Source organism: Anomaloglossus baeobatrachus, chromosome 3, assembly GCF_048569485.1.
Source record: "Anomaloglossus baeobatrachus isolate aAnoBae1 chromosome 3, aAnoBae1.hap1, whole genome shotgun sequence".
Lineage (NCBI taxonomy): Eukaryota > Metazoa > Chordata > Amphibia > Anura > Aromobatidae > Anomaloglossus > Anomaloglossus baeobatrachus.
The window spans coordinates 624,333,255-624,358,144 of NC_134355.1; the positions used below are offsets into that span (position 1 = coordinate 624,333,255).

General features: G+C 48.8%; 1 protein-coding gene across 1 annotated transcript in view; it reads right to left on the minus strand.

Moving 5' to 3' along the window:
• NTSR2 (neurotensin receptor 2) overlaps positions 1–24,890 on the minus strand; it is a 163,183-nt gene that overhangs the window by 119,804 nt on the left and 18,489 nt on the right. The window contains 1 exon segment of the mRNA XM_075341116.1: positions 644–926. Within this exon segment, the coding sequence (XP_075197231.1) occupies positions 644–926 (283 nt within the window).

A 24,890-nucleotide genomic window follows, 5' to 3' on the forward strand; every position in this document is an offset into this window, starting at 1 on the left:
ACACACACAAAGAGACAGACACACACAAAGAGACAGAGATACAAACAGAGACACACACACAGACACACAGAGACCGACACACAGAGACCGACACACACAGAGACAGACACAGAGACTGACACACAGAGACAGACACACAGAGAGACAGAGACACACAGAGACACAGAGACACAGTCATAGACACACAGAGACAGACACACACAGAGACAAACACAGATAGAGACACACAGACAGATACAGAGAGAGAGAGAGATACAGAGACGGAGACGCAGACACACAGAGACACACAAACAGAGACACAAACACAGACACACACAAAGAGAGAGAGAGAGAGTCAAACATAGAGGGAGACAGACAGAATAGGAGACAGGGAGAGTGAGAGAGAGATAGAGAAAGACTTAGTTACTATTCCGGCCAATGCCAGGTACTACAGCTGGTATAAACATATAATTTAATTAATATTAAGAAAAAAAATCACATGTTCTAGAATTATTTATGATTTGGTTCTTGGACAAAAGATTAGCTGCAAGCAAAAGAAATTCAGCATGCACATTTTCACATTCCCCAAGATGATAATTTATACATCAATAATATGTACAATTTATGCATTAACCTAACAAGAGAAATGAGCGATTTCCTTAACTGAGCATGTAAATGCTGTGCTGTAGAGCCTGGATGCGGTTGAGCTCACTGGACACAGTCAGGTTCTTCTTCCCACTTGTTCCTCCAACGCTGATCTTTGTTAGACCGGTGGAGCAGACAGACCTATGGTACTCTTGTACGTCTTTAAAAGCTCTGTTACTCTTGCAAGAAGAGTGCAACATCAAAGATGAGTGGGAACGTAACGTTTCAAGCTGATTCACAGTTATGCAGTTCAGTCCACCAATCAAGGTCACAGGAAGGACGAATGACACAAATGCATTGACCTGAAAGGGAAAAAAAAGTTTGTAAAAGAAGAACTGCCACAATACAACTAAATAAAGCTGATGAGTAACTGGACAGGGCTGATATTATCTCGGCTTTTAAAAAGTCCTCATCATTTAAAATGTCAAAATTTAATTACAGAAACAGCTCTGTGAAATTTCATAAATGAGGGATATGGCTATGAGAATATTATGACTTTGGAGAGAAGATTTACCACATTTTGTGGGCTATAAGATGCAGAGGACCATAAGATGCATCAAGGTTTTATAGAAGGACAATATGAAAAAAAATTAAATAAAAAAACGGGGTCATAACGCATTGTTTTGGGGGGATCTGCTGTTGACACTGTTATAGGGGTAATGTCCACCAATTTTGTACTACTGTCCTACATGCTGGCCCCTTATAGGTAAATGTGTCCCCCATCCTTGTGTATATGTCCTCCTTCCTGGTGTATATGTCCTCCATCAAGGTATATATGTTCGCCCTCCTTGTCCCATACTGGTATATTTGATCCCCATCCTGAGGGCATCCTGATTTATATGATCCCCATCCTGAACCCACTCTGGTATACATGTTCCCATCCTCGTATCCTGGTATATATGGCCCTTACCCTGGGCCCATCCCAGTATATATAATTATATGATCACTATTCTGGTATACATGTCCGTCATCCTGATATATATGATTCCCATCTTGGTATATATATCCCTCATCCTGATATATATGATTTCCATGCTGGTATATATGTTCCTCATATAATAAACAATTTTATACTCACTATCCCTTTGCTCCCCCGGTGCTCAGGGTCCTCTTCTGATGCCGGTAAATGATCTCAGCGTGTAAACAGCATAGTGAATGATGTCACTTCCATGCACCACCAATTACACGCAAAAGTCAGCTGCTGAAATATTCACTGCTCCCCACTCCCAGAATTATGGGAGTGGGGAGCAGTAAATATTAATTCTCTTTATTAGTGGACACACATGATCGACCAGCTGCTGCAGAAGCCGGTGCTGGGACAAATGCTTATGGCCACTATTAAAGAGAATGAATGTACTCCGCTCCCCATGCCCATAATCCTGCACACCTCTTAGGGTTGGCTTCAGTGCTGAGAGGAGAGCGTGATTATGGGCATGGGGAGCAGTGAATATTAATTCCTTTTATTAGCTGAACACACGTGTTAACCTCAGCAATGACTCCTGACCTCCTTCACCCCCCACTCCCAACAGCCATAACTAGGTACTTGCAGACTATAAAATGCACCCCTAACTTTCCTCCAAATTTTTTTGGGGAAAAAGTGTGTCTTATCTTATAGTCCGCAAAATACGGAAATATGTTTTACCAACCAAAACCCTGGTTTATCCTTGACCGACCATTCCAAATAATCTCCAAATCAAATTGACCTCCCAGGGCCCGCCACCTACCAGACTATCTTAATAGGATAAGACATTACTACAACTATACTTCATAAAAAAAAACGATCACAGTAATGTCTGGCTTGTTCTTATCTTATTGATAATACGATAAATAGAAAATCTGTGAATTGTGTTAAACTGATGAGCAAAAGGGTAACAATGTTTTGAACTTTTGACTTTCAGGCTCCATTTCTCACCATCCACTACTTTTTTGAGCGTGAGGCTATCTTCATTTTAAATACAATCATCTTGACTATCTCGTACATAAATTTGACTTGCAACGATTTAGCATATGATTAGTTATGCAAATTCTTGAAAAGAGAAACAGCATCATCCAGCTCATCGTTAGTGGTCTCTTGGCCAAGAAAATTGCTAAACTGAATCATGTGAGTGCCATGACCATGGGAAGAACACAAATTGCAGTCCATCCATTCATTCAAAAGATCATGAAGTAAAATATCAGATTCAACAGGTTGGTGTTACGGTTGCTGTGGCTCTGGAGACTATGTCCGGATTTCTTGCTACTGCACATGTGTAAGCGCTGGAGACTAAGTCCTATCTTGGAGCCATTGCACATGTGCGGGTGACATCATAGCTGACACGAGGTCACATGTCTCTGACACCTTCTAAGCTGATTGGCCACTGGTCATGTGCTTGTGACACGAGGTCACATGTCTCTGACACCTTCTATGCCGATTGGTCGCTGGTCATGTGCTTGTGACGCTTTGCTCGGTGATAGGCCAGCGTGACGTCATTGCTGTCATTCTGGCAGCGAATTGGCTCTGGTGTCCTCCATCTTGGATGAGGCACAGAGTCTATATAAGACCCTGACGCACGCCGCCCGGCGCTCAGTCCTCTTGGTTCATGCATGAGGGTAGACGCCCTGTGCACGTCCCTCTAGGCATCTCTCTGTCTATGTTAGGTGAGCGCTACCGGCAGGGTAGCGTTCTTATACCTTACAGCTTCGGCTGCAGTCCGTATCCTTACCCCTTAGTGGAGCGGACATAGGCAGGTGCCTGAGGCACATGGTCCGGCTGGGCCTTGTGATTCTACTCGTAGGTGGACGTTGCCGCTAGGGTAACAATCCTTATACTGCGTCTGGCAGTTGTTCGTATCCTCGCACACTAGGGGAGCGAACAGAGGTAGGAGCTTTGTGCGGCTTATGCTGCTGTCCGTCTCTTTTGCACCAGTAGAAGAGCGGACCTAGGCAGGTGCCATATCTAGTGGTTTGTGTCCTCTCACACTAGTGGAGCGAACGCAGGTAGGAGCTTTGTGCGGCTTACACTGCTGTCCGTCTCTTTTGCACCACTAGAAGAGCGGACCTAGGCAGGTGCCATATCTAGTGGTTCGTGTCCTCGCACACTAGTGGAGCGAACGCAGGTAGGAGCTTTGTGCGGCTTACGCTGCTGTCCGTCTCCTGGCACCACTAGAGGAACGGACCTAGGTAGGTGCCATTTCCCACTCACTGCTTTTGTCTCTGTGATCTTTAACAGAGACCATTCCACACACCCTCCAAGTAAGGGAGGAATTGCTTTATTTTCTAATTATATTCCTCTGTGAGTTTAACAGAGGTATTGCACTCTGCACTTGTGCTATTATTTTTTACAGTGGCACACTTATATACCCCTTATCCTCTGCCATAGTCTGCAGCAGAGTCTTTGCACGGTGGACCCTGACTGTCTGACATTCCTTTAGGTTTTATTATCAGACAGCCCTCCGTAACAGTTGGCTCATCACAAGATCTATCAGTTCTGGTGCAACAAATATGGCAGTGGAGGCAACTCGTATAACTTTGTAATAGTGAGATCACAGACATCCATGCAAGCACCGGGTGACACACAAGTCTGGAATAGTGGTTTGAAAAAAAGTTGAATAAGACTCAACCTCAATATCATCGTAAGAAGCGTCGGCTCAAGTTTGCAAAGAAGTACAAAAAATGGACAGTAGGAGATTGGAAACTGGGGATTGGAGCGATGAGATGAAAGTGAATCGATTAGGCTCTGATGGGTGGAAATGAGTCTGGAAGAAACAAGGAAAAAAGGGACTAATGGATCGAGAAATTGCATGTACTGTCAAGTTCGGTGGAGGAAGCCTGATGATTTGGGGTTGTTTGTCAGTCAAATGTATTGGATACTTGACCAAAATTGATGGTGGTCTCAATGCTGAGCTATATATGAGTATCCTACAAGATGAGCTCCTTCATACACTTGAGTACTATGGGTAAGAAAAGGACGACATAGTGTTCCAGCAGGAGAATGACCAGAAGCATACGTCGAGAATAGCAAAAATGGTTCAATGACACTGAAGTAGAGGTGCTGGACTGAACCCCCCAGACTTCAGCTCAATCAAACACTTGTGAGTAGAGTTGAAGAAAAAGTTGTATACATACCCAAGTGAGTGACCAGAATGTACTAACATTTGAAGCATATAGACGAGACCTCGGGTCAGATTTCAATCAAGATATGTTTGATTCTGATATAGAGCCCAGAAGGATTCATGCAGTTTTCAAAACCAAATCGTAAAAATGAAAATTTTGGTTATTATGAACAAAACAGTAACAATAAAGTGACATTACAATAATCTGCATAACTAATTCTATGGTAAATAGTTGCAAGTCAAATTTATGTATTAGATAGCCAAGATCAGTGCTTTTTTTGCGACAGTACATGCCAGTATGGCATACAGGAAAATCTGAAGAGCGCTGAGGGCCAGCAACTCTGGCTCTGTCCACATGGCTAATTTGTAAACTATACAAATTAACCATGTGTGAAGCGGAGGCACAAGCAGAGCAGCTACTGGAGCTGCAGGACCTGCGATGATGTCATGTACATGTGACTCGGGTGGGCGGAGCCATGCAGTTTTGCCCAGCGGGAAAGAAGCTGGAGAAGATGGAGGAGTGCAGGGTATGTGAGAGAGGGGTGCAGAGGGCAGCAGGCTGTGCAGGGGGAAGAAGGATGCAGGGGGGATAGAGTGAGATCAGGAGTATGGAGAATTGAGAGACGAGGGGATTGGAGGATGGAGAGATCAGGGGGATCGAGGATGGAAGAAGCAGGGGGATGGAGGATGTAGAGACCAGGGGGATGGAGAATGGAGGGCCGCACCGTCCATTGGACAAGTTGAGCAGTTTGCTCAGGTGCACTATATTCAGGGGGGCGGCAATGCGTCCGGGGGGACAGAGCTGTATGGGGACTGCTGTTTTCCGCCGCCCAGTCCTCAACAGGTAAACCGTGCACAGGATCTCCCGGCTGCCCGACAGCACGACAGCACCCTTCCCGCTCCTCAATCTCGGCCGCCGGCTAACAGATAGCACCCCCCCGCTCCTCGCCTCAGAGATGTGTACTGGCAAATATTTTTTTACAAAAATAGTGCTGGCCAAGATGATTGCATGTTCGAAACTGTAGTGGATGGTGAGATATGGAGCCTGAAAGTCAAATGTTCAAAACATTATTACCATTTTGCTGATCAGTTTATTGATAAACTATGTGGTCTCACCTAAAAAATCACTCTATAGTGCCTGTCACGCATAGCCTCCTTTCGGTCTAATTTGCTGTCCACTGCCTGTTGTCAAGTATAATCCATCTGCCGCCGAGAAGCCATGGTAGATTATGGAAGTGTATGTGTGCGTGTATGTGTGTGCAGGGCCGTATTTGCCATTAGGCACTTGAGGGCACGTGCCTGGGGCGGCGCCTTCCAGGGGGGCGGCACCCAAACCAAAATTTAAAAAAAAAAAAAAAAAATTTTTAAATCTTCCTCTCTCCTCCAAACTCTTTATTAAATCCGGCGCCTTTTTGGAGGAGGGAGGAAGCGCACAGTCATTTATAGTCGCGTCTATAACACGCGAATATAAATGACACTGTGAGCGTGCCGGCACTTACTTCCGGGGTCAGAGGAGCTGTAATCAGCTCCCCGCCCCGACGTGCTGCCGTGCGCTCACTGTGCAGAGGTCACAGGAGCGTGAGGCAGCGCCGCGCAGAGGAGGACGGGACATGGAGCCGCCGCCAAGGAAGATGTGAGATGATGATCCTGCCACCGCCACCACCACCGCGGAGAACGGGAGGTGCAGCCGCCGGAGATGCCGCCTGGAGCAGGTAAGCGCTTTACAGCCGAAGACAGCGCCGAACAAGCAACCCGGGGGGGCGCGCAACATGGAGGATGGGGGGATGGAACATGATATGGGGGCGCAACATGGAGGATGGGGGGATGGAACATGATATGGAGGCGCAACATGGAGGATGGGGGGATGGAACATGATATGGGGGCGCAACATGGAGGATGGGGGGATGGAACATGATATGGGGGCGCAACATGGAGGATGGGGGGATGGAACATGATATGGGGGCGCAACATGGAGGATGGAACATGATATGGGGGTGCAACATGGAGGATGGGGGGGGGATGCAGCATGATGTGGGGGTGCAACATGGAGGATGGGGGGGGAATGCAGCATGATGTGGGGGCGCAACATGGAGGATGTGGGGATGGAACATGATGTGGGGGCACAACATGGAGGATGTGGGGATGGAACATGATATGGGGGCGCAACATGGAGGATGGGGGGATGGAACATGATATGGGGGCGCAACATGGAGGATGGGGGGATGGAACATGATATGGGGGCGCAACATGGAGGATGGGGGGATGGAACATGATATGGGGGCGCAACATGGAGGATGGGGGGATGGAACATGATATGGGGGCGCAACATGGAGGATGGGGGGATGGAACATGATATGGGGGCGCAACATGGAGGATGGGGGGATGGAACATGATATGGGGGCGCAACATGGAGGATGGGGGGATGGAACATGATGTGGGGGCGCAACATGGAGGATGGGGGGATGCAGCATGATGTGGGGGTGCAACATAGAGGATGGGGGGATGCAGCATGATGTGGGGGCGCAACATGGAGGCTGGGGGGGATGCCGCATGATGTGGGGGCGCAACATGGAGGATGTGGGGATGGAACATATGGGGGCGCAACATGGAGGATGGGGGATGGAACATGATATGGGGGCGCAACATGGAGGATGGGGGGGATGCAGCATGATGTGGGGGCGCAGCATGGAGGATGGGGGGGATGCCGCATGATGTGGGGGCGCAACATGGAGGATGGGGGGATGGAACATGATATGGGGGCGCAACATGGGGGATGGAACATGATGTGGGGGCGCAACATGGAGGATGGGGGGGATGCAGCATGATGTGGGGGCGCAGCATGGAGGATGGGGGGGATGAAGCATGATGTGGGGATGCAACATGGAGGATGGGGGGGATGAAGCATGATGTGGGGGCGCAACATGGAGGATGGGGGGGATGAAGCATGATGTGGGGGCGCAGCATGGAGGATGGGGGGATGAAGCATGATGTGGGGGCGCAGCATAGAGGATGGGGGGGATGAAGCATGATGTGGGGGCGCAACATGGAGGATGTGGGGGCGCAACATGGGGATGGAGCATGATGTGGGGGCGCAGCATGGGGGATGGAGCAGAATGGGAAAATGGGGGGGGAGGGAAAATGAGGGAGGGTGGTGGACAGTATAGCAAATGGGAGTTACAGTATGGAGAATGAGAGGCATGGTATGGAGAATGAGAGGCATGGTATGGAGAATGGGGTAGCACGGGGGGGGCATGGTATGGAAAATGAGAGGCATGGTATGGAGAATGGGGTAGCACGGGGGGGGGCATGGTATGGAAAATGAGAGGCATGGTATGGAGAATGGGGTAGCATGGGGGGGGCATGGTATGGAAAATGAGAGGCATGGTATGGAGAATGGGGTAGCATGGGGGGGGGCATGGTATGGAGAATGAGAGGCATGGTATGGAGAATGGGGTAGCACGGGGGGGGCATGGTATGGAGAATGAGAGGCATGGTATGGAGAATGGGGTAGCACGGGGGGAGGCATGGTATGGAGAATGGGGTAGCACGGGGGGAGGCATGGTATGGAGAATGGGGTAGCACGGGGGGAGGCATGGTATGGAGAATGGGGTAGCACGGGGGGAGGCATGGTATGGAGAATGGGGTAGCACGGGGGGAGGCATGGTATGGAGAATGGGGTAGCACGGGGGGAGGCATGGTATGGTGAATGGGGTAGCACGGGGGGAGGCATGGTATGGAGAATGGGAAAGCATGGGGGTGCTCGGTATGGAAGGGGAACAATGGTGGGCTTGGTATGGAGGGGGCTTGATATGGACAAGGGGCAACATGGGGAGCGCTCAGTTAGGAGCCTGGGAGGGCTCAGTATACAGAATGCGAAGCATAAGGCTCATTATAGAGTGGGGACATCATGAGGGGGACAGTGAAGTGGGGGCTGCATGGAGAGGTGGGGACAGTGGAGGTCATAGTTCATAAGTGAGGAAGGTCTGGAGGGTATAATTCGGTGGGGAGGACAGTGGTGGTTTTCATGTGAGGGGGCAGTGTAGTGGAAATGTTATAGGAGAGAATGTGGAGGCTGTATACTGTAAGTGACACGGTGTGGGGTCATTCTTTGTGCTGTGAGCTCAGTGATGGGCAATTATTTATTCTTGGGCACAGCCTTGGGCTTACTTAGGGTGGTTACTCTTTAGTGAGAATTATGAGTCTGTCACCAGGTTTTTGCCACCTAATTTGAGAGCAGAATAATGTAGGGGCAGAGATCCTGATTCCAGTGTTGTCACTTACTGCGCTGCTTAGTGTAGTTTTGATAACATCACTGTTTAATCAGCAGTAGTTATCATTACAGGACTACTTGGTGTGCTGCAGGTAGTCCAGCATATTCATGAGCTCTGTATAACTGCGAGATCTGCAGCAGAGAAAATGACAGCAAACAGCTCAGTAAGTGACACATCGCTGGAATCAGGGGCTCTGTCTCTACATTATGCTGCTCTCAGATGGGGGAGCAAAACCTGGTGACAGATTCCCTATACGGGCACCTGTTACACGTCGGGGCTCTCTTGTTGCAAGGAATGAGGTGGTCCCCCATTCCTTGTCGGCCACGAGCCCTACTGCTCAGCAGCACCAAAGGTCTGGGAGACTGTGCAGTCTGCAGGAGTTGCCTTCTCTGAGACACAGCAGAAGGGTGACACCTAGTGGTTCTCCCCTTGCAGGGAATGGAGCGGTCTCCCATCCCTTGCCTGCCACGAGCTCTCCTGCTCAGCATCAGGGAGGCTCTGGGAAGTTGCGCAGTGTGCAAAGAATAGATGCTCAGGGAAGCAGCAAGACTTCCCATGTCTCTGCACATTGTGAAACCGGGGATCCCGCCTTTATGACCCAGAGGCAGGAGGATGAGCATGTGCTCCACGTGACGTCTTCTGATTCGCTCACTGATATCACACGGCCCCATGACGAGGCTGGTGATGTGCTGAATCCTGACTGGCTGGGCCAGGACGTCACGAACCCTGATTGAGTCACGCCCGTCTCGCGCCCGCCCTTGGGTGGAGCTACACCTCCTTAAAAGCTCCCCCTGCCATCATGGCGGTGCGCGACCGTCCTTCTATGTCTGGATGTCTGGCAGCGTGCTGCCACGCCACTGTACAGACGTCATTGTCTTTCGTGGGCTTTGCCCTTGCTGCTCAGGCAGCACCTGGTTTGCAGGCCGTGTTCCTGCCTTGCTGCTCCGGCAGTATCTCCTTCAACAGGCCGTGTTCCTGTCCCAGGTGAGCTCCTCAAGTCTCCACCGGACTCACCTGGTTATTGAAAGCACACGTGCGTGGGCACCTCTGTGCTACCCTCGTGCCATATCCTGTGACTCCCGCTGGCACACGTGCGTAGGCACCTCTGTGCGTCCCCGTGCAACAGGTACACCGTACGAGAAGCCCCGAGCCATACAACCCTCACGGGTTAGGGCGGACCGGTGTACATAGATCGTCTGTGATGTTCCAGACGATCACTAGTAGCAACCCGCTCACTCTTTCCTGACCATAGCAGCGGTCCCTTACACCGCACAGTGGACCTTGACCAGCGGAAGCTGTCCATTTCCCATCTTGGCACGCTTCCCCGGGTCCCCCTCGTAACATTACGGTCGCGCCAAAGGTCTGGCTATGGCGGAAGAGCAGCAGCAGTTGCTGCGTTATGTGCAGCAGTTGGAGTCACGATTGGCAGCAGTGGAGCGGTCTTCCCCCAATAAGGCTGCTCTAGCAACAGTCGCCACCCAGGCGGCTACTCAGGCGGTGGAATTATGCGGAAGGTCGCCTCGCCTTGCGCTCCCAGAGCGCTTCAGCGGGGACAGCTCTGAGTGCCGTGGTTTCATAAACCAGGTTACCACCTACTTGGAGTTGTCCGCGACTGATTACGCTACTGAGAAGGCGAAGGTAGCCTGCGTCCAGTCCCTGCTCACAGGGAAAGCGCTAAAGTGGTCCACGCCGTTGTGGGAGCGCGGAGATCGGGTGGTGAATCACCTTCCAGTTTATCTTGAGGCCATGAGAAAGGTGTTCCTCGGGCCTCAAGTCACCCACGACTCCGCGCTGCGGCTCCTACGCCTTCGGCAAAGGTCCACTTCAGTCGGGGACTTTGCAGTACAATTCAGGACACTCGCCGCAGAGCTGGACTGGCCAGATAAAGTCCTGGTTCCTGTGTTCTGAGAGGGTCTGGCAGGGTTCGTCAAAGACGCGCTGGCCACGCGTGACGTGCCGACCACCTTAGAGGCCTTGATTCGGCTTGCCTCTCGCATAGACATCCGCCACGCGGAGCGGAGGCTCGAGGTCTCTTCGGCACCCACGTCTTCCTGGTCTACAGAGCCTCTGACTTCCCTTCCCCACCAGACCGGTCTCCCAGCCAGCTCTATTGACGATTCTGTGGAGCCCATGGAAATCTCCACAGTGGTCTCCTCTACCACAGGTTCTCGGCCGTCGGTCGATTGCTTTACCTGTGGGCAGAGGGGACATGTAGACACCCGATGTTCGAAACCATCGGAAGAAACAGTGTCTTGTTCCATCTCCGGTCAGCGTGAGGAGGGTCACTTCCGTTTCCCTAGACCAGGTGCCACCTGGTAAGACCCTCATTCCCCCTGACCCACGGAATGATGTGCTGTCATGGGATCGTGCTTCCAAAAGCAGGGGTCACTTCAGGGTCGACAGGACCAGAGACCCTGCGGTCAGGTATTATTGGGGGCCGGCGGTAGCTCGGGATGTACAGAAGAATATGGGAGTCCGTACGTCGTGTGCGTATAATATACCGTTCAGGCGGAGGCCTGCGGGTCTTCCATATCCTGTGCCATCTTTCGCACCTGGTGACCTAGTGTGGCTGTCTTCTAAACATATTAACCTTCCGGTACAGACAGCCGAGTTTGCTCCTAGGTACCTTGGCCCGTTTACAGTAATAGAGCAGGTAACCCCGGTAACATATCGACTCCAGCTCCCTCCGCGCTGGGCTATTTCTAATACTTTTCATGTATCTCTCCTGAAACCCGTACGACCTAAAACCTCGGGGTCTCTGCTGTCCCAGGTTGGCTTCTCATCCGACGACCCTGAAGTAGCGAAGCTAGTAAGAACAAAAATTGTACAGGGCAAGAGGTACTTCCTCGTGGAGTGGGTCGATCGTGGCCCGGAGCATAGGTCCTGGGAATTGGAGGAGCATGTCCGCGCCCCAGGTTTGGTGGTGGCCTTCAGGCGCAGGCGAGGGGGGGGGCCCTAGACGGGGGGGTAATGTTAAACGTCAGGGCTCTCTTGTTGCAAGGAATGAGGTGGTCCCCCATTCCTTGTCGGCCACGAGCCCTACTGCTCAGCAGCACCAAAGGTCTGGGAGACTGTGCAGTCTGCAGGAGTTGCCTTCTCTGAGACACAGCAGAAGGGTGACACCTAGTGGTTCTCCCCTTGCAGGGAATGGAGCGGTCTCCCATCCCTTGCCTGCCACGAGCTCTCCTGCTCAGCATCATGGAGGCTCTGGGAAGTTGCGCAGTGTGCAAAGAATAGATGCTCAGGGAAGCAGCAAGACTTCCCATGTCTCTGCACATTGTGAAACCGGGGATCCCGCCTTTATGACCCAGAGGCAGGAGGATGAGCATGTGCTCCACGTGACGTCTTCTGATTCGCTCACTGATATCACACGGCCTCATGACGAGGCTGGTGATGTGCTGAATCCTGACTGGCTGGGCCAGGACGTCACGAACCCTGATTGAGTCACGCCCGTCTCGCGCCCGCCCTTGGGTGGAGCTACACCTCCTTAAAAGCTCCCCCTGCCATCATGGCGGTGCGCGACCGTCCTTCTATGTTTGGATGTCTGGCAGCGTGCTGCCACGCCACTGTACAGACGTCATTGTCTTTCGTGGGCTTTGCCCTTGCTGCTCAGGCAGCACCTGGTTTGCAGGCCGTGTTCCTGCCTTGCTGCTCCGGCAGTATCTCCTTCAACAGGCCGTGTTCCTGTCCCAGGTGAGCTCCTCGAGTCTCCACCGGACTCACCTGGTTATTGAAAGCACACGTGCGTGGGCACCTCTGTGCTACCCTCGTGCCATATCCTGTGACTCCCGCTGGCACACGTGCGTAGGCACCTCTGTGCGTCCCCGTGCAACAGGTACACCGTACGAGAAGCCCCGAGCCATACAACCCTCACGGGTTAGGGCGGACCGGTGTACATAGATCGTCTGTGACGTTCCAGACGATCAATAGTAGCAACCCGCTCTCTCTTTCCTGACCATAGCAGCGGTCCCTTACACCGCACAGTGGACCTTGACCAGCGGAAGCTGTCCATTTCCCATCTTGGCACGCTTCCCCGGGTCCCCCTCGTAACAGGCACCATTGCAGTATGTGCTGCAGCAGACCAAATAAGAGGGAAGTCTTGGGAGACGCAGGACAATGTGTTGCTAAGAGCGATGACATTTTACTTTTACTCCCAAAATGCCAATTAATCTGCATACACATTTATACAGGGGACGTCACTCTGGCATGTACAGTTTTACCTTAATATTTTATTATATATATGCAAACTATTCTGTCCCCCCTGGTGCGGCCGATGTCTTGGTGCAGATGTGCACCCTCCTATTTGCATATTAAAGACAGTCCCTCGTCCTTAGGTGAGTCAGTGCTGTCTAAAATCACTTAGCATTTCTGCACGTGTCCTGACACTGGAGGAGCAGAGTAGCACTCCAAGTGTCAGTGTGGGTGCACCTGCAGTGTGACTGCAGTGTCCGCGTGGGTGCGCCTGCAGTGTGACTGCAGTGTCCGCGTGGGTGCGCCTGCAATGTGACTGCAGTGTCCGCGTGGGTGTGCATGCAATGTGACTGCAGGCACGTTCTGACACCTGGTTGCTGCCTGTATTTGACTGCCGATTCAATGAGGAAGGTTGTTGAAGTGAGCAGACAGCACATCACAGCGCCGTGTCCCCCTCCTCACTGTGCTCCTCCTGTGTTGTGTGCACACCCGCACTGACGCTTGGAGTGTGCCGCTGTGCTCCTCCTGTGTTGGATGCACACATGCACTGACGCTTGGAGTGTGCCGCTGTGCTCCTTCTGTGTTGTGTGCACACCCGCACTGACGCTTGGCGTGTGCCGCTGTGCTCCTCCTGTGTTGTGTGCACACCCGCACTGACGCTTGGAGTGTGCCGCAGTGTTGGGTGCGGTGCAGTCAGGAGATTTGGTGTTATTATGGTGCTCACTCTCACCAATGGATCACTATTAATCAAGACAAAGGCCTGGCTAGTATTTTCCTATATTAGGTGGTATTGTGCACCAGGCTTAGGCCGCGCAGAAATGTCCTCATTTTCATATCAAATGTGGCTTTTTCAGTGAACATTAAAGGGAACCTGTTACACCCTTTTTCAATTTTAAACTGCCCCAATGTCTTGTTAGTGACGCAATGTAAGTGATGCACATTTTCTGACTAACAAGACAATGCAGCAGTTTAATATTAAAGGTCGTGACCAGTTCCTTTTAAGCTGAACTATATATGGGTGGGATTATTTCTCCACAGATCATGTCCCCCATATAAATATTTCCGCAGTCTAGGTGTCATTTTGGGGTGACCGATTCCCTTTCAGTCAGCTTAAAAATCATCTCACCTGACGAATGAAAGTTTTTTGCTCGTGCATCGGGTGATGGACACTGTGTAGATAAATCAGTTTCCCAGCTTTGGCTGCAGAGTGAATGCTGCTTTTAAAGGGGTTTTCTCACATTGGGAACTTACCCCCTATCCTTGGGATGGGGAATAACTTTCCAATCGCTGGGGGTCCGACTACCGTGGCCCCGAGTGTTTCCCAGAACCAGAACATGCAGACAGAATGGATTCCGGGAGTAAAATTTCATAGTCCTGTCTCCTGAGCTGTGCACTTAAGAGGTCTTTTGAGCAATTGGTGGGGTCTCAAGTCCCACCCCATGATGCCCCTTCTCCCTACTGAGCCCACCTCTGCCCTACTAATCTCCTCAGAATTAATGGACCTAAACCTATAAGATCTCGTCCAAAAGTTAAGTCTACTGCTTGGGACTAATCAGTATTGTGGTTCTTATATGGTCCACAGTCTAATGATGGCTGGTAACAACTACCAGCATCTCCTTACCATTGTTAAGGACATACTGAGAGTTGTACGTTAATGCAATACATAGATGTATATGGGTCTAACCTGACACTGCACTTGATTGCTGTGTGAAGTTGGCAATGCATTCATGTACTGATGGTGGTTTTGGCGATGTATTGTCTTCAGGGTGGGTTTGGTGATGTGCTATAGTGTTTAGGGTGGTTTTGGTGATATTACTGTATTGACAGTAGTTCTGTTGATGTATTACTGTACTAACTGTGGTTTTGGTTACGTATTATAGTATGTAGTGTGGTTTTAGTTATGTATTACTGTACTGATGGTGGTTCTGGTGATAGTCATGTGGCTGTTGTAATCTTTACCTTATCAGTCTTGATCCTAAAACATAGGGTCAGCGTGCTGGACTAAGGGGTGCTTCACACACAGCGAGCTCGCTGCCGAGATCGCTGCTGAGTCACGCTTTTTGTGACGCAGCAGTGACCTCATTAGCGATCTCGCTGTGTGTGACACTGAGCAGCGATCTGGCCCCTGCTGCGAGATCGCTGCTCGTTACACACAGCCCTGGTTCGTTTTCTTCAAAGGCGCTCTCCCGCTGTGACACACAGATCGCTGTGTGTGACAGCGAGAGAGCGACAAATGAAGCGAGCAGGGAGCAGGAGCCGGCATCTGGCAGCTGCGGTAAGCTGTATCCAAGATAAACATCGGGTAACCAAGGTGGTTACCCGATATTTACCTTAGTTACCAGCCTCCGCAGCTCTCACGCTGCCTGTGCTGCCGGCTCCGGCTCTCTGCACATGTAGCTGCATTACACATCGGGTTAATTAACCCGATGTGTACTGTAGCTAGGAGAGCAAGGAGCCAGCGCTAAACAGTGTGCGCGGCTCCCTGCTCTCTGCACATGTAGCTGCATTACACATCGGGTTAATTAACCCGATGTGTACTGTAGCTAGGAGAGCAAAGCTAAGCGGTGTGCGCTGGTAACTAATGTAAACATCGGGTAACCATACCCGATGTTTACCTTAGTTACCAGTGTCCGCAGCTTCCAGACGCCGGCTCCGTGCAAGCGCAGGGTCGCTTGCACGTCACTGCTGGCTGGGGGCTGGTCACTGGTCGCTGGTGAGATCTGCCTGTTTGACAGCTCACCAGCGACCATGTAGCGATGCAGCAGCGATCCTGACCAGGTCAGATCGCTGGTCGGATCGTTGCTGCATCGCTAAAGTGTGAAGGCACCCTAAAAATACAGCTATCTGCATGTCTGTCAGCCGAATAAGTAATAGACTAAAGCCCCCATACACTATAGTCTGATTTTTAGGCCGGCAGCTATCTTGCTCGGCTCTCCCATATACAGGAGCACTCATTCTGCCAAGTGTTTCTGTGTTCTTTATTAGAGCCGCTGCTGGACATCTCCGACAGCAGCTTATCAGTTAGAGGATAATAGGATCTACACTCCGTAATTGGACATGCTGGATCCTTATTCCCCTGACAATCAGAATTGAGAGCCCCTGTTCACATTGGGCTATCAGCAGAACCTGTCGTATTGGCGGGTTTAGACAACTTTAGGTTAATGTGTATGGAGGTCTTAACTACTATCTGAAGGCTCTGGGCTCTATCAGGGAATGTGCACACCTCTTGTAGTGGTCTGTGAACCCCCGGAATTATTCAGACAGAAAACACTTTAGGACAGTCATCATTTTATCCTGAAGCAAATATTTATTTTTTTTGCTGTGGCTTCTTGGTTGTTTTTTCCAACATCTTTTAGCTACTGGATTTTACTTATTTTTTAAATGAAGTAGTAAGCGGCATCCAAGCAGCAGCCGCCATATAATGGACTGGTCACTGTCAGCCGCTTCATGTCTGAGGAAACCTGACGCGCTTAAAAAAAACTCCAAAGACTGAACATATGGACAGCAAGTCGTTTTACACTGCAGTGTATGAGTTCATTTCTTTAATATTTAGAGTTTTGGTTTTTTGGGCGGGTTACAGGGCGGATCTGTCTGAAAAAAAAAAAAAAAGCTGTGTGCACATACCCGTAATCTGACTGATCAGAAGGGAGCGCCACCACTGACAGTGCCTAGGGCAGCAAAAACCCCAAATACGGCCCTGTGTGTGTGTTGTAGGGTCTTTGTCCTTTTACTCCTCTTCGACTGTCTGTCACACTGCATTCCAGTATAACAGTGAAGGAGGTGAGGCAAACCACCAGACTGACAGGTGTAATGCATTTAGGGATATATCAGAAAGGAAGTTTCAGTACATATAGAGCTGGTAAAATGCTGATGAATTGGAACTGCCAGCTGAATTAGGAAGGTCCCTGGACCTATTAGGCCTAGGACATATGGCAAGAAAAAAGGTGCGAGTGGAATGCGATAAAAAAAAAAAAAAAATCGCATTCCACTCGGTCCAATATTACTCTATGGGGCCGCTCCCATGAGCGATTATTTTCTCAGCCCTAATCGGACCGAGAAAACAGTTGCAGCATGCTGCGAGTGTAATGCGACCCTGTTTTACTCGCACCTATTCAAGTCTATGGGGAGAGAGAAACATCTCACTGCACTCGCGTTACACCGGTGTAATGAGAGTGCAGTTTAAGAATCACAATAGCCGGCAACAGAGGACATAGGGAGATAAATCCCTCCCTCCCCTCTGCAGCCCCGACCCTCCCCTCCGCAGCGCCGCCCCCCCCTCTGCAGCTGTGGTCTGATCGCACGATCGGACCACAGTCGTATGACCCTCGCATGACACTCGGCTCCTGCTGTGCTGCGAGCGTGAGCCAAGTGTCATGCGAAGACTCGCACAAATCACCGTGTGGCCTTAGCCTTGGACTGGCATATGCACTAAAACGTTTTAACTTTTTGCGGGGGATTGCGGCAGCAAGACCATACTTTTCAACAGAAGTACACTTTAAAAACTGATGTGCTTTTATAATGCCTGCTCAGGGGTTTTCTTTTTGGGCTGCAGAATGGTTGCTGTATGGGGAATGAGTTTTATAAGCGAACAACTTATTCAAAGACCGAGGTCTGAGAAATGTAACTTAACCATACAGTAACAACCCAAATCCTATGTATACAGACAGTGAATAGTGAAGGTGGCCATTCTTCAACTAAAGGTGGACTTTTAAAAATGCTGTCAGCAATGTATATAAATACCTCCTCCTCCCCAAAAAAAGCTAATGAATAAGCTCTATTTTCTGGAAGTGAAATGTTCAGTATTTTTGTAATTAACATTATTGAAAGGATGTATTACTGATACACGCTTGATATGTTGGACCCACAGTATGCTATTCAATTTTGGCAAACAATTGAGAATTATTACATTTTGTCTAATTGTACAGAATCTTCCTCTACAAATCAGCCAGATATTGCCAGGCTAGCCTACGTAATATAAAAACCTTAGTATTCAAGTGATACAATCTTTGTCAGCAGCTTGGAAATGGTAGAACAGAATGAAACATTCATGATTGCTATTATCTCCTCTTCCTGCACCTGCTTGTTATACAGAACCAGGTAGGAGGTATTTTTAGTATTGCTATTTTTACAAAGGAAGAATTTTGTTATGTTTGTTGTTCAGCTACAGAACAATGCTTTAAAGGGAATCCATGAACAGGATTTTATACCACAAACAATTTATATATGTCATGATTCGCCTCCCTATCCACATGGCTAGGGGGCGGAGCCTTCTCTCGGGCCTCACTTCCGGCCCCTGGATGCCTTAAAAGCTGACACTTCCAGTGAACCAGCGCCGGCTATAAGCTTAGCTCTGCTTTGCCTGTGATTGCTGGTCCTGTGAGTGATATCCTGATTTGTCTGTTCCTGTGCCCCCGTGCCCTTGTCTGTGTTCTGTCCCCTGGTCGTCCCTCCTGTCCTGTGTCCCCCCTCCTATTCCCCACTCGGTTGCTTCCTCCGGTACTGACCTTAGCCTGACTTTGACTTCACTTCTGCTTGCTCCTCCGGCCCTGCTTCTGCCCGTACGGTGTTTGACCCAGCCTGTCCGACTATTCCTCACATACCCTGCAGTTCTGCCTCTCAGCTGTGCTGATTAGGCAGTGCATGAGAACGCTGTGCATTTCCTTCCTGGTTCTCATTGCTCTGTGTAGTGTCATCTGCTGCAGAGCTCTGGCTCCCCCTGGTGGCAGCATTACAATATACACATGTAGCTCTTTCAAAGACAAGTCGAGAAATACCCTTACAAGCCCAGTGTGTTCCTCCGTTACTGAAAAATTAGCATTTGTATTGAAGAACTAAAGCATCTGTCACTACAGTTCTATTCCTCACACAGTGCTGCCTCCTCCTACTTGACTGATGGCTCCTTTGTCTGAAGTCACACAGCATAGAGGCTGTCATGCAAGCAGCAACAGGTGGCGCTAGGTGGGCATTAGAGCTGGAGTGACAGAGGCTTCAGATATACAAACAGTCCCTCAGCCTTATTTGCACATCAGTTCAAACACCGATTTTTCAGTAATGGAGAAACGGACTGGATATGTAAAGGTATAGCTTGGTACAACTGATGAACTAAATATTGAACAGATCACCAATTTTCTAAGTACATATATTTCTAAAGGTGCTATTGACATGAATTTCTCACCAGGTTTTGGTAGCAATCCATCCAATCCACACAGGCAAAGAAATCAAACCAGAGATGTCCATGAATTAGTTTTAATATGTTGTAGTAAGAAATTACACTGCTAAAAAGTATTGAACACATGAAGACAGAGAGGTGCAAAAAGCAATGGAAAGTCCATCTAAACACCATCTAAAGTAAATCAGCACTTAGACTGCAGTTTTGCCACTTAGTGAAATATAATATTAGCATTTTAAACTGATAGCCTATAAAAAGGTGTCTCATTTCCAAGGTGCCAAGAAACATCTCATGGTGGGCAAAACTAGTGAGCTTTCTCAAGGCCTTCCCAACCTTATTGTTGCAAAAACATACTTATGGCATGAGTTACAGATGAATTTTTAAACTACTGAAGATTCCAGTGAACACTGTTGGTGCCATGATCCGGAAGTGGAAGAACATTATTTCACTGGCCACAACCAGGTGTTGCCGCCAGAGTTAAGACAGAGGAGTGAAAACAATTTTCTGAATATAAGTCCAAGAGCCAAATACCACCTGTGGAAAGCTAAAGAAAGATCCTGAGATCCTGATCTAATACAATTGTTTCAAAGAAAAAAACTTCATCGTTGAACAAAAGTGTATTTAAAGTTTGCTCATCAACATTTAGGGGTACTTCACACACAGCGATATCGCTACTAAGATCGCTGCTGAGTCACGGTTTTTGTGACGCAGCAGTGACCTCATTAGCGATCTCGCTGTGTGTGACACTGAGCAGCGTTCTGGCCCCTGCTGTGAGATCGCTGCTCGTTACACACAGCCCTGGTTCGTTTTTTTATTGTTGCTCTCCCGCTGATAAGCACACATCGCTGTGTGTGACAGCGAGAGAGCAACGATCTCAATGTGCAGGGAGCAGGAGCCGGCGTCTGGCAGCCTGCGCTAAGCTGTAACCAAGGTAAACATCGGGTAACCAAGGTGGTTACCCGATATTTACCTTCGTTACCAGCCTCCGCAGCTCTCACGCTGCCAGTGCCAGCTCCTGCTCCCTGCACACGCTAAGCTAAGCGGTGTGCGCTAGTAACTAAGGTAAACATCGGGTAACCATACCCGATGTTTACCTTAGTTACCAGTGTCCACAGCTTCCAGACGCCGGCTCCGTGCAAGTGCAGCGTCGCTTGCACGTCGCTGCTGGCTAGGGGCTGGTCACTGGTCGCTGGTGAGATCTGCCTGTTTGACAGCTCACCGGCGACCATGTAGCGATGCAGCAGCGATCCTGACCAGGTCAGATCGCTGGTGGGATCGCTGCTGCGTCGCTAAAGTGTGACGGTACCCTTAGACAAACTTGTGAAATATCTGTGAGTAGAGATCTGCGAACCTGCAGATGTTCAGGTTCAGTGGGTCCAGCCGGTCTTAAAAACAAAATTCCAGTTCGGGACCGGACTTAAATCCGAACATCTGCCCGGATGCCGAACCTCACATAAATCTATGGGGATCGGAACATTGTCTGTAAAATGGTGGTAGCAAGGGCTAGGGGCTTTAAAACAGGATCGTTATTCTTACCGAGTCTCCCGCATGGCTGTCACACTGATTCCAGGCCCGCTCATAAACTCTCATACATATTCACTGCTTTCACTGCCCACAATCAGTCCCAGCATGTGTGATTGGTTGCAGTCAGACCACACACCCCACGTTATGGTTTTGATGCAATTTTTTGCCAGAAGATGCATATTTGGTGTAAGAATTTGGTGTATAAATTTCAGTACCAAATATGCATCTCCTGGCAAGAAATTCACATCATAACCACATTGTGTTTTGATGCGTTTTTTGCCAAGATTTGCAGTATTGATGCAGGAATTTGGTGTATAAATTTCAGCACCAAATCTGCATCTCTTGGAGATGCAGGTCTCATTGAAGTCAATGAGTTCACCTGAGGTGAGGTCACTGAATTCAATGAGTGACCTCATGAGTTCAACTGAGGTGAGTTTACCTGTGGTCACAGGTGGGGGACCATGGGAACACGGCTGGGCTTCACAGCTGTGGCTCAGTCAGCCTCTGGCTGAAGACACAATGGGCGGTCATATTCTGTCCCCAAAATCTCCGCAACTTCAGTATGTTGCAGTGCTGAGGTCATTGTGGTACCTCGTGTGGATTCCGTCGGACCTGGGTGTTTGGTGAGTTAATAAATTAGAGAAAGAGGGTGTTTTTTTTGTATTTGATTTCAAATAAAAGATTTTTTTGGTGGTTGTGTTTATTTCTTTTCACTTACAGGATTAGTAATTGGGGGATTTCATAGACCTTACCCATTACTAAGCTACAGCTTAGTGGCAGCTGTGAGCTGTCATTAACCCCTTATATTACCCCGATTGCCACCACACCAGGGCAATCAGGATGAGCCGGATAAAGTGCCAGGATTGTCGCAATAGAATACAAGCCCCAGCTATCGGCTTTATCATGGCTGGGTATCAAAATTGGGGGGACAGCATGCAGGAATTTTTAATAATTTATTTCATAGTATCATAGTTTTTAAGGTTGAAGGGAGACTCTAAGTCCATCTAGTTCAACCCATAGCCTAACATGTTTATCCAGAGGAAGGCATAAAAAACCCCAATGTGGCAAACAAGTTCCAATGGGGAAAAAATTTCCTTCCTGACTCCACATCCGGCAATCAGACTAGTTCCCTGGATCAATACCCTGTCATAAAATCTAATATACATAACTGGTAATATTAAATTTTTCAAGAAAGGCATCCAGGCTCTGCTTAAATGTTAGTAGTGAATCACTCATTACAACATCATGCGGCAGAGAGTTCCATAGTCTCACTGCTCGTACAGTAAAGAATCCTCGTCTGTGATTATGATTAAACCTTCTTTCCTCAAGACGTAGCGGATGCCCCCGTGTTCCAGTCGCAGACCTAGGTGTAAAAAGATCTTTGGAAAGGTCTCTGTACTGTCCCCTCATATATTTATACATTGTGATTAGATCCCCCCTAAGCCTTCGTTTTTCCAAACTAAATAACCCCAAGTTTAATAACCTGTCTTGGTATTGCAGCCCACCCATTCCTCTAATAATCTTGGTGGCTCTTCTCTGCACCCTCTCCAGTTCAGCTATGTCCTTCTTATATATCGGTGACCAGAATTGTACACAGTATTCTAAGTGCGGTCGCACTAGTGACTTGTACAGAGGTAGAACTATATTTTTTTCATGAACACTTATACCTCTTTTAATACATCCCATTATTTTATTAGCCCTGGCAGCAGCTGCCTGACACTGTCCACTAAAGTGAAGTTTACCATCCACCCATACACCCAAGTCTTTTTCTGTGTCTGTTTTACCCAGTGTTCTACAATTAAGTACATAATCATAAATGTTATTTCCTCTACCCAAGTGCATGACCTTACATTTATCTACATTAAACTTCAATTGCCACTTCTCAGCCCAATCCTCCAATTTACATAAATCTCCCTGTAATATAAAATTATCCTCCTCTGTATTGATTACCCTGCAGAGTTTAGTATCATCTGCAAATATTGAAATTCTACTCCGCATGCCCCCAACAAGGTCATTTATAAATATGTTGAAAAGAAGCGGGCCCAATACTGACCCCTGTGGTACCCCACTATGAACTGAGACCCAGTCCGAGTACGTACCATTAATAACCACCCTTTGTTTCCTATCACTGAGCCAGTTTTTAACCCAGTTACACAAATTTTCCCCTATCCCCATTATTCTCATTTTATGTACCAACCTTTTGTGTGGCACCGTATCAAAAGCTTTTGAAAAGTCCATATACACAACATCCACTGCATTTCCCTGGTCCAGACTTGAACTTACCTCTTCATAGAAGCCGATCAAATTAGTTTGACAGGATCGATCCCTTATAAACCCATGTTGATACTCTGTCATAAGGTTATTTTTCTTGAGATACTCCAGTATAGCATCTCTCAAGAAACCCTCAAGGATTTTACCAACCGTAGAGGTTAAACTTACCGGCCTATAATTTCCCGGCTCAGTTTTTGTCCCCTTTTTGAATATTGGCACCACATTTGCTATGCGCCAGTCCTGCGGTACCGACCCTGTTATTAAGGAATCTGAGAAGATTAAAAATAATGGTCTATCTATCACAGAACTCAATTCCTGTAGTACTCTGGGGTGTATGCCATCCGGGCCCAGAGATTTGTCAACCTTAGTGATTTCGAGGCGGCGGCGTACTTCCTGCTGGGTTAAGCAGGTAATATTCAAGGGTGAATTTATGGTACCACTGGTCATGTCATCTGCCATGGCATTTTCTTGTATAAAAACCGTAGAAAAAAAGTCATTCAGCAGGTTGGCTTTACCCTCATCCCCTTCCACCATTTCACCAAGACTATTTTTAATAATTAAAAAGCTGCATGCGGTCCCTCTTATTTTGATACACACATAAGATAAGCACATGGCTGGGGGCTGCAGCCTGTAGCCGTCTGCTTTATCTGCACTGGGTATTACAATATGGGTGACCCTAAGCCAATTTATTTACTCCTGTATTTATTCTTACACAAATGTAGGGACACAGAGTGTATGATTCCAACCAATCATTGATGCTATCACACAGGGTGGGAGTGTGGTATGAATGCAACAAATCACACACGCGGGGACTGATGGTGGGCAAGGAAAGCAGTCAATATGTATGAGAGTTAATTATCATACCCAGAAGCAGTCGCGGGTATTACGTTCCTGCTTTATTCCTTGTTTTCTTTATTTTTCTTTTCTTAAAGGTAAGGTATCGTGTTTTTTTATTTTTGTATTAATAATAGTGATTATGAAATCAAGTATTTTTAATACAAAATTAAACTCAATTTAATTTATTTAGTTTTTATTTAATTCTAGTTTTAGTGAAGCACTGGGGGCTGCCATGTTGGATTTGCTGTGAGTAATGACAGTTACTCACCTTCTTTATGACAGCCCCCAGGGCATTGGTTCTGATAGACGGACTCCGAGCCTATACTTAACACGGAAACAGCGTCTGCTGTAATCTGGATGTGCCCCCTGGGCTGTCCAGATCACAGCAGTGGGAGGAGATTGGCACCGTCTTTGTGGAGCACATAGCATATGCTGTGTGGTCCACTTTCCCCCTGTCACCCACCGGGATGGATGGGGTGAGTACTGGTGCTGGGCAGCCGTGGTTGCACCATAAGTGATCCTGGTTGCTCCCCACTCTGCCGTTCACTCCCCGCCGCACTCTGTTGTTCAGCCCCCCTCCACACTCTGCCGTTCACCCCCCGCCGCACTCAGCTGTTCACCCCCCAGCTTCACTCTGTCGGTCACCGCCCCACCACTCCGCTCATTCCCCCCACTCCGCTCACTCCCCTGCCGCTCACCCCCCTCCCCGCATGTTTTCAGGTTGGGCCTCCGCTGCTCATACTGTGATTGCTGATAGGACTTGCTGCCAGGGGCGCAGGTCTGAGGTGAGTAAATGCGGCTTCAAGCGGGGATCGCGGCATGACATCTATAGTGCAGTGCCGCTCAGGCTGCAATTCACCCCTCCTCGCCGCATGTCACCTCAGACGTCCAATCCCGGCCGGCAGCACAGTA